The sequence below is a fragment of the Lagenorhynchus albirostris genome, chromosome 17 (assembly GCF_949774975.1).
Source record: "Lagenorhynchus albirostris chromosome 17, mLagAlb1.1, whole genome shotgun sequence".
NCBI classification, from domain to species: Eukaryota; Metazoa; Chordata; class Mammalia; order Artiodactyla; family Delphinidae; genus Lagenorhynchus; species Lagenorhynchus albirostris.
Window position 1 is genome coordinate 54318936 of NC_083111.1, and position 18942 is coordinate 54337877.

Consider the following 18942-nt stretch of genomic DNA (forward strand, 5'->3'; position numbering starts at 1 on the left):
CCAACTTTCCTGAAAACACCCAGTATATCCTTACTGAATAAATATGTGGACTAACAAGTGTATGGATAATTTCAGAGCAAACAAACAATCAAAGCTACTTGTCTTCAGAAACAATGCTTTTTAAAAGACAGAGTAGGAAGTCCTCACCTTTCTTTAATAATTATTTTCCCTCTTTATCATTTAATTCCATTTTTACAGATCCCTGCTGTTAAAGATGGAAGGATCTGCTATCCATTTAGTCTTTCTTACCATATGTAAAAGTAAAATCCCAGAGATAATTATTTTATAGGAGGATAGAACATTTATTTAAATGGAAACACTAATCTTTATTTTCATCATGCGGAAGTGTGTGGTTACAAACGATTTTCAATAAAACGCTATATATAATAAGCAAAAAATAAGTTAATACAATGTAAACCTTACATATAGTTTCATCAATTGACAGGTTTAAGAACAGACAAGCCATTTAAGACTTTGGAGCTACGTCTAGTAGAAAACTGCAAACACTCAAACCTTATCAACCCCAAGTAAGACACTAAAGAGCTATCAAGACTTCTTCAAACCAGTTACACAAATACATTTTTCTTTTTGGTTACAATCCCCTGCTATGCACAAGACCACTGGAATGCTGTAACAATTACACATTTTAAAAATAACGGCAAAAAGCAAAGCAAGGAGATAACATGCCAGCCTTATAGAAGCTGTCTTGAAAGTGCAAACTTTGCATTTTCTCTGCCTGCACCACTAGGATAAGTACGGGTACCTCAGACGACACGGCAAGATCGTGAGCATGCTTTCTATATCACACTGGTGGGACATGTACTGGAACCAGGTCTCCATGCCTTCGAAGATACCTCCCGTTTTAAACAGTGAACAGGCTTCAACTAAATATAGTGCAAATCAAATACCGAGGAGCAAAAACGACAGAACAGAGACCGCCACAGGCCGACCCGCTGCTTCTCCACCTAGCATCAGGCCACACGGGACAGACTGGTACACGGAAGTGACATCTTCTGTCTAGGGTTTGATGTGACAGGTGGTGCGGCGGAGCGAGTGCAGGGCCACCATGCAGCAGCCCCGCAGCAACGCCCCGATGTTGTAGATGGGATCCGTTCCCCCCCTCTGAGTACTGAACGCCCACAGCACGGTGGGGACCACGGGGGCCGCCACGGCCAGGAGATCCACCAGGAAACTGCTGCTCCAGTACCGCCCCACGACGCCCCCGCCACACAGCGGGACCAGGCTGTTCAGCCTTTCCTCCGCGGAGCCTGCAAAATCCAGCTCTCTCATGAGGCGGTTCCCACGTGCCTCCGGACCCACCTCGGCGGTCGGGGTCTCCACGGGAGACAAAAGGATGGCGGAGTTTGGATTTCTTGGAGTTAAATCGACCACGATGGCAGAGATGGACTCCAGGAAGCTTTCCATCGAGTCGGCCCTGGACTCATCCTCAGGGGACGTGGAGCTGGAGGGACAGGGGTCCTGGAGCTTGAGCACATGCCGGATGAGCTCAGAGACGGCAGGGCTGTAGGGCACCACGTCGGTCTGCACGGCCTGCTCTGCCACCGCGCTGCCCTCTTCCTGACCCTCCAACTCGAGGACCTTTGCCCCAGGGCTGGCACGAAGCAGCTCCAGGTCGCCGGCCTCCACGGTGGTGGCTGTCACCAGCTCATCGAACACATCTGTGCCGTGGCCTGCGCTGTGTTCCCCCAGCAGCTCGCTGTTGGCCCCCGGCTCCTCCGGGGTCAGCGCCTCGGCCGTCGGGCCAGAAGCCGTGCTGAGGGCTAAGCCCTTCTCCGGGGAATCACACGGAAAGTCGAGACACAGTTCGTCCCTCAGAGAGCCACTGTGCGCCATCTCCATGCTCTGAAGTAGAGACTCCAGCTTCTTGTTTTGAATGTTTATGTCCACAAAATATTTCTGAATGCCTTTGTCCTTATCGGCCAAGCTGCTCCTCATTGTTTCGATGACCTGTTTGAGCTGTTGGATCTCCTTCCTGGCTTCCTTGAGGGCCAGCTGGGCCTCCACCCGGTGGCACTCTTCCTCAATCCAGTCCTCCCGCATTCGGGCCAGCTGGGACTTCAGCTCCACGATCTCACTCTCCCTAGAGCCAGAGGAGACAAGCCCTGCTCAGAAAAAGGCCAACTGTGAAGCAGGCAGCAAGCAATTCTGGCGCCCAGCCCAGCCCATGCTCTCCCACCGGAAACATACAGGTTAAATCAGTTTTGAAATTTTATTAGCCCTGAACTGCCCCCTTAACTGTAAAACAGCTAAAATAATAACAGTAACTAGAATCAGAATAAAAAATGCTATTATTGTTTTTTTTTTCTTTTTGAGTGCCCACCATATGTCTGATATTTCACTAAGTACTTTTCAGGCATTATCCTCTATTCGATACAGACAGACCTCGTTTTACTGCACTTTGCTTTATTGTGCTTCGCAGATAGTGTCTTTTTTTTTTTTTTTTTTTTACAAATTGAAGGTTTGTGGCAACCCTGCTTTGTCAGACGCTGGTTAGCATTTTTTAGCAATTAAGGTATTTTAAAATTAAGGTTTGTGCACTGTTTTTAGATATAATGCTACTGCACCCTTAGTAGACTCTAGTGTAGTGAAATAACTTTTATATGTGATGAGAAGTGAAAAAATTCATATGACTCACTTTATTGCAATATTTGCTTTATTGCAGTGGTCTGGAACTGAACCTGCAACATCTCTGAGGTAGTCCTGTATTTAATATTGGAAATTGTTTTATTGGAACACATTAGTGTCTCTTAGCTTGCTTTTATCTCCATAGTCTACTCTTTCCTATGTCCACAAAACAACTTGTGGAAGGAAAGTCCGTATCACTTTTAATTACCTATCAAAGGCAGAAGGCAGACTGATAAGCTTTAGCAGTGCAAAACAGTTCTGATCATATACCAATGATAATTTCTTAAAAATTTATTTAAATCATAAAAAGCTACATGTTGCAAGGACTTTGTGAAATGTTGATCATTCTGTCTCCTCTCAGGCAAGATGACACTGGATCCTTCCTACACTGAAGGGAATCTATTTTTTTTTTAGATCCTTCACAGGACCCTATTTCCAGATATTTGTCAAAAAATTCTTCCTTACATATAATTTCTTCATAGTCCGTGTAAATATATGTCCTCATATTCTCAGTGTTTATGAAGACCAGGTAGTCAGGATCCTGACATATTTGAAGAGATGCTGTAAGTATTGCTTCTTTAAGTTTAGGCTTGACTCTTCTCCAGTTTCACTGCCTTCCCATACCTCCCTCCCATGATTATTCAAACCCTCCCATAGATTCCTCAAATCATAAACCAAAGACTTCCAGGGCTTCCCTGGTGGCGCAGTGGTTGAGAGTCTGCCTGCCGATGCAGGGGACACGGGTTCGTGCCCCGGTCCGGGAAGATCCCACATGCCGCGGAGCGGCTGGGCCCGTGAGCCATGGCCCCTGAGCCTGCGCGTCCGGAGCCTGTGCTCCGCAACGGAAGAGGCCACAACAGTGAGAGGCCCGCGTACCGCAAAAAAAAAAAAAAAAAAAAAAGCTGGACACACCCAGAAAAAGCAGAGGATCCCTTCCAACCCAGGAGGGTTCCCTGGACCCCTGAAACAGCAGGATTATAAAATAGCTCTTTTGAGAGACTGATTTAAGAAATGTGACAAAAATTAAATGAAGTCATTTGTCTTCTTTTCTTGTGTCGGTTCATATTTCATTTTATGGAAAAAGAAAATGTCCTAAACCACAGCGTGCAAGGAACGTGGATTCACCTCTCATGCAGTCGGCGCTCAGACTCCTTGAGCCTGGTCTTCAGGTGTCTCACTGTAACCTCTTTCTGCTGCAGAGGAGTCAAGTACTGCTCTGGATTTGGGGGTTTGACACCATGATTTTCACCACAGGACATGTACCTTCCAGATCGTCTGAAACAATCGAAGTAGCGACATGTTACTTTTTCTATAAAAAGAAAAGTTAAGGCACAGCTAACAGGTTGAGAAGAAATGGCAGCCGTTTGCTGGGACCTTAAACCCCAGCAGCGTGTGACCTCACTTCAGAAGGGGGACAATAATCCACCTGCCAATCTTAGGACTGTTCAAACTGGGAAGATTGGGGGCGGGGTGTTTGTGGAGGGGGTGGGGACAGGGGAGAGGGAGATTTTCTGTGGCCTAGGGATGATCTCATATAAAACAATGCACAATTGTCCACCGGCCTGCCTGGCAGCTCAGAGTAACAGGCTATTATGTTAAAGGACAGTGAGTAGGGGCAGGTGGGAGGGCAGGAGGGAGCGAGGTGACCTCGCTTCCACGCAACGTGCCACTTGCCTAAAGGTCCCGATTGTTGTTAGTTGAATTCAGATTGTTCTGACATCAGTCCCTGGTGTGAGTGTGCTGACTTGGTGGAAACTTTCGTTCTTCTGCAGGGAAAAAGGCTAGTCCAGTCTCACCAGATAGGTTTTGTAAGAGAGGCGCCCAGTGCTCTACAAAACTTCCCTTGCTGGAATCTTGGCCCCTCTTAGGCCTGGCCAAGAGTTCCTGCTCTATTCCCAGTGCTTGACACGGTACTGGGCACAACGTGGTACTCAATAAACATCTGATGTTTGAATGAATGAGCAAACACACGAATGGCTCTTCTCTGTTCGGAGGGAAATGCATAGGACCCTCCTACTGCCGCTCTGCCATTTTTACTGCCTAGCCAGGAACTCCTGGGACTGCAGAACCTTATTAGAAATGAAACTGTGGCTCGTGTCCTTTCTGCAGCAGCCCTTGAAGGATTAGCTGAGTGTGGGAAAGGAAAGAGAAGTGTTGTATGACAGAATAAGGCAGGGGATCAAGAGTTGTATCATTAAAAAAAATTTTTTTTTTTAAAGAGAAGCTTACCAAGTAGGACAAACTAAGAGTCACGAATTGGGAGACAGACGGCACTCACCTCATGATGGGGCTGCAGTCACTTCCCTTGTAGGAGCCGGAGTTGCTGCTACTGGGGGAAGAAGGCGCATAACTGGGATGGATGTTAACAGGACTCAGCTGATTCCTGCACAGCATGGACAGAAGGTCCTTCTCCCGTGGGGAGGGTGGGCTGTTGCCAGTCTTGTACGATGAAGCTCCATTGCTCCGCCCATGGGGACCTCGACTGGGAGAGAAGCATGAAGAATGTTAGGATCCTTGGGGCTGTAGATACCCAAATGCGAACGCTTTGTTCCGTCTTAAAAGCTAGTCACCACTGAGGAAATCCAATCTATAGGGTTGAAAAGGGCAACATAATTATTAGAGCAATTTGGCTTTATGAGTCGCCTTCTTCCCACCTGCCCGATATTTTCTCTCCTGTGTCACCAGCACAGGCAACCTCTCCCTCTTCTATTCTTTCAAATAGTTTCTGACCATAGATTAAACCCAGCTGCCTGCTAAGAACACAAACCATGTAAAATATTGATTTGGTTTCGTTTCGTTCCAGAGGCCATTTTGAAGATGTGGCTTTTGTTCCAGTGTACCTGTTTCTGTGTAAAAATATTCAGGTTTGGCTCACGTTGGGTAAGAAAATTAGGGTGTTTCATTTGGAGGATGGGGGAGAAGGGGTGTGCCCGTAAAGAAGAAGGAAAAAACAGGATAAATATAACCCACATAAATGTATCGTCTATAATTTTAACCACCTATTTTTTTCTTTTTTTTTCCATCCCCAATGACATAGCACAACCTTTATCATTTAACTGCTTAAAATGTTAGCCCCCTTTTTTTCCCTGCCTCTTGTCTTGCCCCTCCAGCAAGGAGGCCGTCCCTGTGGTGAGAGTGGCTTTTCCAATATGGAATTTGAGTATCGCTGGCCTCCTCAAAGCCATTCAGTGATTCCCCGCAGCCTCCAGAATAAAGGCCAGACCCCTTAATACAGCTCACAAGGTCTGACCCCACCACCCCATCCAATGCATCCTCTGCTGTTCCTCCCCCTGCATTCCAGACGATGTACAGTTTCCTGATGGTCCACGCTCTCCATCATCTTTTTATTATTCTCTCTGCCTAGAATTGTTCTTCTGCTCCTACTCTGAGCCTCTGGGTACCTCCTACTTCAAGACTGATGGGAACCTACTCCAAGCAGCCTTCTCTGGACCCCTCACTCCCTCGGCCAGTGTAGGTACTGTTCACCGGTGCTTTCCAACACCCTGTGCAGGCTTCACCGTGGAAATTATCACAGTGCATCACCACAGCACGTCTGTCTGTCTTTTCCACTAGACTAGGGCATCCTGAGGGCAGAAACGCAGCCTGTGCTTTTACGTCCCCACTACCTCCTGGCACATGCTGGGTTCTTCCTAAATGACTGCTAAGGGAATAAGCTGGGTTGAAGTCCTGGCACTGCCACTTACTAGGAACTTAGGCAAGTAAGCCACTTAATATTGGGGATATATGATAACTTTCACAAAGTTGATGTGCAAATAAATCAAAGAATGGATGTTGAGTACATTGGACAAGCTGTTAAGGGCAGTTCAACTGGAGGGTACTGTTTCTGGATAAACTGTTTGAACTTCCCTGTTAATCTAGTTCCATTAAATTTGATACCCCGGAGTGTAAGGAAGCATCTAGAGAATGTTGAAATTACTTTAAATAGGGTAGCACGTCTATGTCAGGAATATATCTTGCTGACATTACAAGGAAACCAAAGGGAACAAGATACTTTTCATATAGCAGGACTTATTTTTGTCAATCCCTCTTTGCAATTTTGATTACAACTGTATCCAACGGACACATCTCACTGAGAAACATGAGTGAATGTGAGTATGAGTGTGTGTGTGGGTCTACTTGGCTCCAAAATCACAATTACTTACTTAAAATCGAATACAATTTGAACTAGCAGTCAACCCAGTAAATCACATATAAATGAAACATCACCAAATTCTAAACTTAAAAAGTTCTTTCCTTTTGAAATCATCCACATGGACTCTGCCTCCTTTCTTGTGAGAAGAGGACATTTTATATGGAACAGATGGGCTGGTGGCTTTGTGACAAACCAACTTCAGCAGTTCTTTGGTGGGTGTGGGGCAGAAAAGAATATGTACTCTGGCTTGGATGTGCCTCTCTATGCTTCACTTCTGTTGGCCTATTTCTTAATGTGGCTGTGAGAAAGATGGAGAGTCAACCATTACAAGTTAGGAGAAAGTAAGGAGCTATCCCTCATGTGGACCTGGGGAGTTCTATTCTGAGTTAACCTTTGCTGAGAACCTTCTGTGACCCAAGCCTTGTTGCAGGTGCTCTATGAACATTGTTTCACTTAATTTTGACCATCATGGCAATAAGGCTTATGGCAATAAGACTGGTACAATGATCATTTCCCTTTTATATTATGTGAAGTACAGGCAGTACTCAGTTATGTGAAATAACTGAAGCTCAGGGGGAAAAAAAACTGGTTCAAGAACTCACAGCTCAACTGGGATTTAAATCTAGGTCTCAACTCTACAGAAATGTCTCCTGCTTTATACAAGTGGAATATATTGTTTGGGTCTTGTAAACAGGTATATTAGGTACTGGCTAGGTATGTTGTTATTACCTGAAGAATTTACCACTGACTTCTTTAGTTTGATGCATGCACTAAGATGCACGATTAGTGACATACAAATTAAATGAGATGAGGATTTTGTAAGAACTCATCTGCTATACAGAAAAGAGCAAAAACTCTTCAGACTATCAAACATTACTAAGGTATAATTGAGTCTTGAAATATATTTCAGGAAATGAGTTATTAGGCTGTTTGTAATAGCTAACTTTAAAAAAAGAAACTACATGCTTTAAATTATCAGTTCTGTTCCTTACATTTAGTTTAGTTCAAATGCTAACATATGTGGGTACAAACTCATTGTGGATGATAATAAAAAACATTTGCAATGGAGAAGACAGGATTCCATGTTTGTCAAGGCCGTGCACAGGCAAATCTGACGCTACCTTCCTAGCTCTCTCCAAATCCCTTGGTCTGATGGACAAAAAGAATGCAGCCCACAGAGAGGAGATAGAATTCTGGTACCCCGCCCCCTTCCTGCAAATCTTCCTGCAAAACTGGAAAGTGAGAGAAAGGGAGAAGTGAAGAAGGGATCCTCAGAAGGCTCCCAGGTGACTCTATTCTCCAGGCATTGCCCTTTCCTTCAGGTAACATCCTCACCCTCACCGTCACCGTCACCACCACCATCACCATCACCATGCTCACCAGCACTATTATGGGCTGAATGGTGTCCTCCCCAAATTCGCAGGTGGAAGCCCTAACCCCCAGTACCTAAGAATGTGACTGTATTTGGAAACGGGCCTTTAAAAAAGGTATTTGTGCTAAAATGAGGCCCTTAGGATGGGCCCTAATCCCAATTTGACTAGTGCCCTTATATGAAGAGGAAATTTGGACACAGACAGGCACAGAGAAAAGACTAGGTGAGGAAACAGGGACAACACAGCCATCTACAAGCCAAGGAGCAAGGCCTCCACAGAAGCCAGTCCTGCTGACACCTTGATCTTGGACCTCTAGCTTCCAGAATTGTGAGAAAGTACATTTCTGTTGTTTAACCCCCCCCCCAAGTCTACGGTATTTTGTTATAACAGCCTGAGCAAACTAATACGATCATATTCACCACCATCAGCGGCAACAGCGGCAGCATCTTGCCCATTAGTATTATTTTTATCACTATTGACTAAAACAAGCATGTAATGGCTCTTTTCCTGAGTTCTGGGCACCGTGTTAAGCATTCATATCTATCAGTTCATTTAAATCAGTGAGGTAGGTGCCATTATTACCCCATTTTCCAGAACAGGAAACTGAGGCTCGGGGCCCTGGGTCTTGCACCTAATAAGCAATGGATGCTGAACTCAAGCCCAGGTCCATCTGACTCCAAATCCCGAGCTTTTTTTTTTATTTCTTCTTACTTCTCTCTGCCTCTGATTAAGATTAGAGTTTTAGCTTTGTTGTTGTTGTTTTTAAATTAATTTATTTTTGGCTGCATTGGGTCTTCGTTGCTGTGCACGGGCTTTCTCTAGTTGCGGCGAGCGGGGGCTACTCTTCGTAGTGCGTGGGTCTCTCATTGCGGTGGCTTCTCTTGTTGCAGAGCACGGGTTCTAGGTGTGCAGGTTTCAGTAGTTGTGGCACGCGGACTCTAGAGCGCAGGCTCAGTAGTTGTGGTGCACGGGCTTAGTTGCTCCGCGGCATGTGGGATCTTTCTGGACCAGGGCTCGAACCCGCGTGGCCTGCATTGGCAGGCGGATTTTAACCACTGCGCCACCAGGGAAGCCCTAGGGTTCTAGTTTAAGAAAGAGAACTCCTCAGAAATATCAGCAGAGTTGGCCTTCTCTAAGAAGAGATGGTTTGTAAATCTTTTAAGTTTTGTTTTTAAAATTGCCTGTCAAAAACATTCCTTCCAACTACCTCTGTCCTTCATTTCCCCCACCCCTTCACCACATGTTCCTGCTAGCCTTCCTCCCAGGATCTAATTCTCCACAAAGAAAATTCATCTACTACAGGAGGAACCAGCCAATTAAAAGGATCATAAGTTACTTTAAAGTTTTGCATGGTACCCGGCCCATCTAGAGAAGCTATCCTCAATGCGTGGTCCTGTAGAACACACAGATTACGTGAAACACCTGAGATGCTCCAGACCCGATATCTACTGATGGTGCTCTGTGCCTGGGTCAGATAAAAAAGTGAACATAACGGACAGAACATTTGCCTATTTCAATTTCCTATTGAGCATATATCTATTATGCATATATTAGTCTGTTAAGCATATATCTGATTTGCACATAACTATATTTAACAACTTTATGTTTAACACATCAATTTTTCATCACTGAGAGAATTCAGGGATTCCAGACTAGAATATTTTCTCTAAGTCACTCAGTATAACTGACATTACCTTGGAATTTAACCACAAACATAAATTCCTTTGAAATGCTTAACAAAATTGGCTTGCTCTTCAGGCCATTTCTTTTTTCTTTTGCCTCTCTGTTCTTTGATGCCTTGTACCAATGGGTATGTGCTAATTTCTTGAATGGGTGAGATAAATGGCTTATTCTCAGAGCAAGCCACGTCTGATTTGTACAGAGAATGTTTATAGTTACATCCTGTGATCCCAGAGGCACTTTATTTCCAAAATAAATGGTATTTATCGACTTTGAAGAACAACTGTGCTTCTTCACTGTGGACTTCACTCTTTAGTTACAAGTTTGTTTGGCTTCAGCTTTAACAATAAAACTCTGCACTGGGGATCTCAGGTCCCTTTATAAGTATCAGCCATATCTTCTGCTCACCTAAGAGAAGTGGGAAACATTTGCTTGCTCAGTCCTGGAAATGCAAGCTTTTAGAAACTAAACAGCTTTTCTTCAGCAAGGAGCCTTAAAAATCATGTGGCCCAATCTCCTTTTTACACATTTGGACACTGCGGCCCAGGACAGTCAAGTGACAGTCACCCCTGTGTCGTGTGGCTCACTCCATCGCTTTGTTCAGGTCCCTGCCCAGAGCTCACCTCATCACAGGGTCTCCAGGAACCAGCCTATCTAGAATATACCAAACATCCTATTACCCTCCATATCCTTTCCCTGTATTAAAAAATATATATATTATTTATATGCATTTATTATCCTTCTTTCTCTACTAGAATGAAAATAGTTTTTCATAAGTTTTGTTTACTGCCATATCTCTAGAAACTGCCTCACAGTAGATGCTCAATAAATACGTATTGAATGAATAAATGAAGTCACTGACAGCAGCAGAGAATCCTGGGGCTGACTAGCTGTCCTGCCAAACGTGAACAGTGGCTCCCATTTCCCTCACAGACCTTCTCTCCCCCAGTGCAAACAGCACCAATGGCGAACACCTGCTGATGTTTCAAGCAATGACCTCACACTTTACCTGAATTAACTAAATTAACCCTAACAATAAACCCTACCAGGTGGGTACGACTGTAGCCCTATTTTCCAGGGGAGAAAACTGAGGCGTAGAGAAGCTGAGCTACTTGCTCAGGGCCACACAGCCTGTAGATGGTGGAGCTGGCATTCAAACCAAGGTAGCCTGGCTCCAGAGCCCTCACACTTAGCTATTCTGTTCTACTGCCTCTTTCGGTGGGTAGGGGGCACCCAGGCCTATGAACTCCAAACTTTCTTCACCCCTTCCCCACGTGAACGTTGGAGGTGGCCAGAGGGTCACTATGCTTCTTTCACAAAGACGAAAAAGGAAGCTCAGCTAGAGGAAAGAAAGGGTGAAGTGAGAGGCTTTGCAGCTAAGAGGACAGATTCATGAAGGGGCGGCAGGGTGGGAAGTGGGAGCCGACTAGCCTGATCCTCAGGTGAGCACACAGGTGGGTGAGAGAAGGAGAGAGATGGGAGGGAAGGCGCCAGGGCTGCACGAGAGGGCGTCGCGGGCGGAGGAACACAGGGCAACCACGTCGTGACCAAGGTAGGTGAGGCTGGGAAAAATACCAACTGTGAATCACTGTAAAAACCAGCCAAGCAAAAAGCACTCACTGAATAAGCATAAAATCGGAACGCACAGTAATCCAGGTGGTTCTAGAGAAACAAAGTACAGGTCAGTCGCCCGCGTAACGCGTCTTAACAATTACAGAGCAGGGGGCAGGAGGCGGGCCTACTTGCGTGAGAAAGAGGACCGCTTGCTTCCCGCAGCAGACATGTGGACCTCAGGCGCCGAGATGCTGCCCGTGCTGCTCGAGGAGCTAAAATCGGCTTCGCTACCTGAAAAACAAAGGGGGAGAGAAGCATGAAGGAAATGAAACCCGAGAACACGCTGGCCAGTTCCCTGCCCTCCGACGTCCCTGGCTCCCCGCGTTTGCACACGGACTCGGCAAGTGGCCGGGTTCCAGCGCTCCCAGGCTCCCAGCGTTTTCCGCAAAGCAGACGAGAGAAGGCGCAGGCATGAGGGCGTCGTTTCATAAGCACAGCTTGGGAGCACAGTGAGGCAGGGTTCATGGATGCCGGCTTCCTGCAGAGGAGCAGCGGTGACCCGGGTCCGGCCCCAGTGACCGCCTCTCCCTGTGCGCCAGCACTCCCGGGAACATCAACGTGCCGGCCCCAACGCTCAGCAGAATGAAAAGCCTGCTCGTCACCCCCAAAGAAGTTTTTCCCAGAGAGTTTATCTTTAGGCTTTGTAGTCGTCTAGCCGTACTTGAGTTTGGCACGTTAGGGTCTGGAGATAAGCAACCGTCTAGAAGCTGTCATGGGGAAAGTCTGGGCTGCAGATAACTGCTCCAACCGGCACTATCTGATTATCCACCTTCTCTGGCTGCAGCTGCAGTTTTTCTATGAAGAACAGAACCTTAGCAAATAGCAGGAACTGAACATTTCCAAAGAGAGTGAAAAAAGTTCACAGTGACAGTGACAGAAGCTGTGAATGAAATTGAAATTTGAATAATTTTGGGGGTGAGTGGAGGGGTTTATTAGTTTACAAATATCACGTTACATTTGAGCACAGACTAGAGTTCAGTGTGTAATTGGAAACATGCTGTGTGGTAGAATAACTAATATAAATTCACTTTTAACAAAAAAAAATACATAGTTCTGAAATAGTAATAATGAAAACATTCCATGGATTGCCTGGGGAAGTGCAGGGGCCAAGAGGTAACAGAACAACAGGAAGAAGAGAACCAGGATTTTTTTTTTTAAAAGAAGAAATTCCAGATGTTTTTGGAAAAATCAATCTGATAGGTACACAATTTTATTTGACCTTGTTTCTCAACTCCTATGCCACAATTTGTGACTCTTCTGGTCTAAAACCCAGAGCCAGATCACATTTCTGAGTTGAGGAAAGTATGAATAATCTAAATCCCTTGCATTTCTAACAAGCAGTGATCAGTAATCATCATTTATTGATGATCGCAAGTCTTTATTGAGAGCACACTAGGTTCCAGGCCCTGTTCAAAATTCTTTCTATACTTTGTATCTGTTAATCTTGACAGCTTTGTAAGGCAGATATTAATCTCACTCTTCTACTATTGAGGAAACCAAAGCTGATTTACTTGTCCAAGACTTGTGGGTGATGAATCCTGTCCAGGACTAAATCCCATAATACCCCTGTGATAACATGTCCTCAGGAAGGCAGTGGTTAGAAGCGGGGGCAGGAGAGGTTCCTCTATACACTGCCATCTCCCCCACAGTCAAGATGAGCCATAGGGACAAGATGCAGCCAGACCAGCCCACTGGTGGACAGGTGCTCTCACTAATGGGGTGTTTTAGTGTTGCTGGAGGGGAACGTCAATGACAGCAAGGCAAAGAGAGAGAAAAATCCCTTCCCTGGTTTCTAGGACCTCTCAGGAAGGTCAGCCTCTTCTGGGAAATAGATCGAGAAGGACCCCTTAGTGCAGATGACAGCAGTGAATCCCAACTCCCGCAGAATTCTGGGAGGATTAAGGTAGCAATTTATCAGAACTGGGACTGGCTATTCCTTCTGGATTTCAGAGACTTTTGTCTAATGATGTAATGAACTCCCAGAAGCTCCCTGAACCTAATTAGTTGCCTCTGAGTAATGTGTTGGCTAACCTGTAGTATTTAACAGTCTCAAGGACTCATGATTGGTAGTGCTATCCAGGAACACACTAGTCCTGACAGCCTAATTCAACCAGCCTTGTCTGCTAGTACATTACCAGGCTGGTTATTAAATGATAGAGGTGGACAGTTTTCAAAAATAGATCCTATGGTTGCAGCCACCAGGTGTAAGATATTATTTTCTAATGTAAAATTATTACTCCGAAACACCCAATTTTCACTCTTTAAAAGGTATGCAGAAATCCATCAATTACAATTTAACTGCCTGCATAAAAACGGAAATTCTAGAACAGAAACAGACAATTGCTGAAAATCCATTGTTACCTCACGATGCCTCTGACCTGCAGTAATTATGTACCCTGAACTGAAGGGACAACTTTGTTCTAAACTTTATTGCTCATGGCACTCAATATATTGACTCTTTACTGTTTGAGTACTATGATAGTGAAAATTGTATATGCTACTTAACTATTTCTGTTTATGATTTTTAAAAATATAAACTATTTCCAGTTTGCTCATTGCCATGTAAAGTCAATGCACTCTTTTTAAGGGATACACAGAAAAGGCAATTTTACTGTGTGATCTGAATATATTCTCCCCATTTACTAAGAAAACTCAGAATAAGGCTGGAGGCCTGAAAACCTCTTATTTATCTATTATCTGGCAACAAAGACACCGGGAGTGAGAGGCACTCCTTAATGCATTTCCTTTAAACAGTGTATGCAACTAGGTGATTGCCATGGGTGCTGTATGTAGTTCAGTGCTCTTTGGGTTACTAGAATCATACAAAGAGAGTTCCTAACCTAAAAACATAGGCCCTGAGTCAGATAGCCCAGGTTCAAATTTCACCTCTACTGCTTGCTAGACGTAGGCACATTACTTCACCTCTCTCTGCCTCAATTTCTTAATCTGTGAAATGGAGATTGACGATCATAGCACCTGCCTCGTAGGGTTATTGTAAGCAATGAATATCTATCTGCCATCTTAGAAAAACACCTGATCTGTTGTAAGCGCTCAATAAATGTTAGCTGTTATTATTATTCTGCAGGGGTTAAAAAGACAACTTTTGTTATACTATACATCTCCTTTGTGGAAAATTTAGAAAATAGCAACGATGCAGAGGGGAAAATATAGTCTATAATTCCATCACCAAAAAATAACCTTTTGGCATGTAACTATTCAGCATTCATACTTAATACATTATTATGTAACCTAATTGTTTTTCTTTTACTATGTGAATATCTTTAAAACATGGCACATTTTGTTTTATTAAATCAATGCATATGTAGGCTATGTCCAATTTTTCTATCATTAGAAGCAAAAACGATGTGCCAGAAACCATCCTGAGCATCTTTTACATATTAATTCATTTATTTCTCATGACAGGACAGACCCTATGAGGTAGGGACAGCTAAGGCAGAGAAGTTGAGTGACGCTCACCAGGTGTCACAACTAATAAGAAGTAGAGCCAAGAGGGAAACCAGGCCGTCTGACCCCAGCGTCCATGCTCTTTTTTTTTTTAAATTATATCTTTTTTTTAAGTTAATTAATTATTTTTGGCGCATTGGGTCTTCGTTGCTGCGCGCGGGCTTTCTCTAGTTGTGGCGAGCGGGGGCTACTCTTCGTTGCGGTGCACGGGTTTCTCATTGCAGTGGCTTCTCTTGTTGTGGAGCACAGGCTCTAGGTGCATAGGCTTCAGTAGTTGTGGCTCGCAGGCTCTAGAGCGCAGGCTCAGTAGTTGTAGCTCACAGGCTTAGTTGCTCCTCGGCATGTGAGATCTTCCCGGACCAGGGCTTGAACCCGTGTCCCCTGCATTGGCAGGCGGATTCTTAACCACTGCGTCATCAGGGAAGCCCAGGGTCCATGCTCTTAAACAAGGGCTTAATGGCTATCCTTGGGCACACAAATTTACATCCTTGTTTATTTCCTTAGAATAAATTCCTAAAAGTAGCATATTTAAGCCATAGTATATACTCATTTTAAGACTTTTAGTATATATTGCATAGGGATTTTTTGGATGGCATCAGCCGAAAGCAGTTTTGGTGGACAAGGAAGTGTTTGCCCCCATCTGCCCGTGTGTAGACACCTGATTGGTAAATCTCTGATGCCACAGGGAATACTTCGACAAAGCACAGGAAACAGTATTTGGCCATTGAAGAGCTGTTCTTGAAAAGCTGAAGGGAATTTTAAAATATGCATATCCAAGCCATCCTCATCAACACTGTCTCCAACCAGCTGCTGGGGTTGGCGGAGCAGGGTTCCAGGACTAAGCAGGGAGGATGCACTTGATGACCTTTAAGATAGCTGTGATGCCGATGTCCTGGTGATTACACACCCTGCAGCGGGCTTTCCAACCATCAGGGAGCTACGTTTTTTGTTCAGTGGTACTGCTGGATCCTCTCGAGAGGCTTTACTTTTATTCATAACCTTAGGGTAATAAGCATTCTGTGCATGTGATGGTAAGGCCGGGAATTAGAGAAGGAAGGGTCAATGGAAACAAAAAGAATATGGGCAAAGACTGATAACTAGATGTAGTTTTTAAAAACACTGCCTGTGATTCAGTCTCTTAGGACGTTATTATTTTTGCCTCCTTTCAGGAGACTGTGAATTCCTCATACATCAGAACATCACAGGCCTCTGAGAACAGAGCCATCCTGACGTCTACGAAGCTGTATTAAGCCAGCCTAAACCACTGCTTTAAGCAGCCCCAAACCTTCCTTTATCCTTTGTCACCACAAAGCTATCAAATTAATTCAGGTTGGCCACCTATATCCCCAACTCAAATAGAAGCAGCAAATTAAAACAAAAACAAAACAAAACAGTCCCCCATCAATTCATCCTCCTATCCCCCATCCCCCCCCCCACAGCTACACAGATCTTTTATTTAAAGGTCTCTAGGGAGGAGAGAGAAGCCATTTTCACTGCAAGCAAGCAGCACTATGAAGGAGCAGCTGCAGCAGTGGACACATGTAATTACAGAAGGAGCTACTCCAAGTATGTTCAGTAGCAGTGACTCTTAGCTGCAGAGCTTTGCGGGCCCAGCCAAGGAATCCAAAAAATGCTTCACAGGGGCTTCCCTGGTGATGCAGTGGTTGAGGGTCTGCCTGCCGATGCAGGGGACACGGGTTCGAGTCCTGGTCCGGGAGGATCCCACATGCCACGGAGCAAATGAGCCCGTGCGCCACAACTACTGAGCCTGCGCGTCTGGAGCTTGTGCTCCACAACAAGAGAGGCCGCAATAGTGGGAGGCCTGCGCACGGCGATGAAGAGTGGCCCCCGCTTGCCACAACTGGAGAAAGCCCTCGCACAGAAACGAAGACCCAACACAGCAAAAAAAAAAAAAAAAAAAAAGTAAAATGGAAATGTTATATAAAAAAAAAATGCTTCACAGCCTAAAGAGGATTTTTGTTTTAGCTTTTGCAAACTATTCCCAGAACCCCCATAGGTGTTTATCTCAGAAAAAAAACATATATATATATATATATATAGATGTTTTCTTGCATATCAGAACATGTCTTTCTGAAAAATTGTAAATACCATTTCCATTTTATCATAATTTCAGAAAAGATTTATCTTCATTCTGATTGATGTTTGTATGGAGCTGCCATCCAGTTAAAAGCATATATGTAGGGCTTCCCTGGTGGCGCAGTGGTTGAGAGTCCGCCTGCCGATGCAGGTGGACAGGGTTCGTGCCCCGGTCCGAGAAGATCCCACGTGCCGCGGAGCGGCTGGGCCCGTGAGCCATGGCTGCTGAGCCTGTGCGTCCGGAGCCTGTGCTCCGCAACGGGAGAGGCCACAACAGTGAGAGGCCCGCGTACCGCAAAAAAAAAAAAAAAAAGTGATTCAAACTGCCATGAGGGCATGACTCTCTCTCTGAGCCTGCCTGTGTGTCTATCCACACATACTGCACTTCTTTTTTCTCCTAATAAATACTTTACTTGTTTCACTACTTTCTTTGTGGGAATTCTTTTTCTGCAAAGCCGTAGGGCCAGGGCCTTGTCACCGACCACTGGTCTAGTGGCTAGGATTTGGTGCTCTCACCATTGTGACTCGACCTCAATCACTGGCTGGGAACTGAAACCCTGCCTCAAGCTGCTGCAGGCCCAGGCCACCCAAAATCATATTAAATCAGCAAAAAAAAAAAAAAAAACCACAGAAAACTGGGCAAAGGACATGAACAGGCAGATGGCAAAGAAAGAAAAATAAACAACCAATATATCTGAAAAGCCATACAATCTCACTTATAAAATTAAAAATGTAAATGAAAAAAAGATTTTTTTCATCAGATTGGCAAAAGAAGAAAATCAAAGTTTGATAACACTGGTCTGTTAAGGGTTTGGGGCAAAACACTGATAAGATTTAGCGAGGGTGTGAATTGGTGCAATGTACATAAAAAAGAAAACTATACTGCTCGGAACTTATCCTGCACATAAGCATTCAAAAAGACAAGTAAATTGTCCTTCAATACTGACTGGTTAAGTCAGGTGGTACAGCAACCTAAGAGGATACTCTGCAATCATGAAAAGGGGTGACGTGAACCTGTGTGTGCTGAAGTGAAAAGATCCGGAAGACCTGTTTGTTATTAGACAAGAAAAACAAGATGCATAAGGGTGGGTGTGGCATGCTTGCTTCTGTGTAAACAATTCTTTAAATAATAAATAACTTGCTACATGGATAGAACATTTTTCTTGAGGGACAAAATAGAGATTTGTTAATAATGGTTTCCCTTGAAAATAGGACAGTGAAGATATAAAGAGACTCTTCATTTTATAACTTTCTGAGCCATTTGGCTTTTCTAACTATGTGCTTATATTACACTTGTTATAAAAATTATAAATAGGGGTACAGTGCAATTATGGACAATTGATTTTTTTTCTTTTTTCCTTAAAAAATTCTAAAATTTTTAAAGGAAAATCATTATATAATAAAAGTAATCATGGACTTCCCTGGTGGTGCAGTGGTTAAGAATCCACCTGCCAATGCAGGGGACACGGGTTTGATCCCTGGTCTGGGAAGATCCCACTTGCCGTGGAGCAACTAAGCCTGTGCGTCACAACTACTGAAGCCTGTGCGCCACAACTACTGAAGCCTGTGTGCCTAGAGTCCATGCTCCGCAACAAAAGAAGCCATCGCAGTGAGAAGCCTGTGTGCCACAACGAAGAGTAGCCCCTGCTCGCCACAACTAGAGAAAGCCCATGTGCAGCAACAAAGACCCAACACAGCCAAAAATAAATAAATTAAAAAAAAAAAGTAATCACATCACATAGTGCAGTATTAAGAGGGCTTTGGAGTGAAGCCACTTGGGTTTGAATCATGGCTCTTCTACTAACTCTCTGGAGCTTTGAGCAAGTTGTTTACCCTCTCCCTGCCTCAGTTTCTTCATCTGTAAAATAGGGATGAAGATATTAATAGTGGGTATTGCTAAGGGATTGTGGGGAT

General features: G+C 44.4%; 1 protein-coding gene across 8 annotated transcripts in view; it reads right to left on the reverse strand.

Moving 5' to 3' along the window:
* Window positions 1–292: 292 nt before the first annotated feature.
* Window positions 293–18942, reverse strand: part of SYBU (syntabulin) — a 72474-nt gene continuing 53824 nt past the window's right edge. For 5 of the 8 annotated variants that reach the window (XM_060127521.1, XM_060127518.1, XM_060127516.1 and 2 more), the window contains 4 exons: window positions 11595–11697; window positions 4925–5128; window positions 3772–3921; window positions 293–2101 (listed from right to left, as the gene is read on the reverse strand). In XM_060127521.1, coding sequence (XP_059983504.1) covers window positions 1018–2101; window positions 3772–3921; window positions 4925–5128; window positions 11595–11697 — 1541 coding nt within the window. In that variant the 3' untranslated portion in view covers window positions 293–1017. Of the gene's footprint in view, window positions 2102–3771; window positions 3922–4924; window positions 5129–11472; window positions 11515–11594; window positions 11698–18942 lie in introns of all 8 variants that reach the window. The other 3 variants (XM_060127519.1, XM_060127514.1, XM_060127517.1) reach the window with 1 other exon arrangement.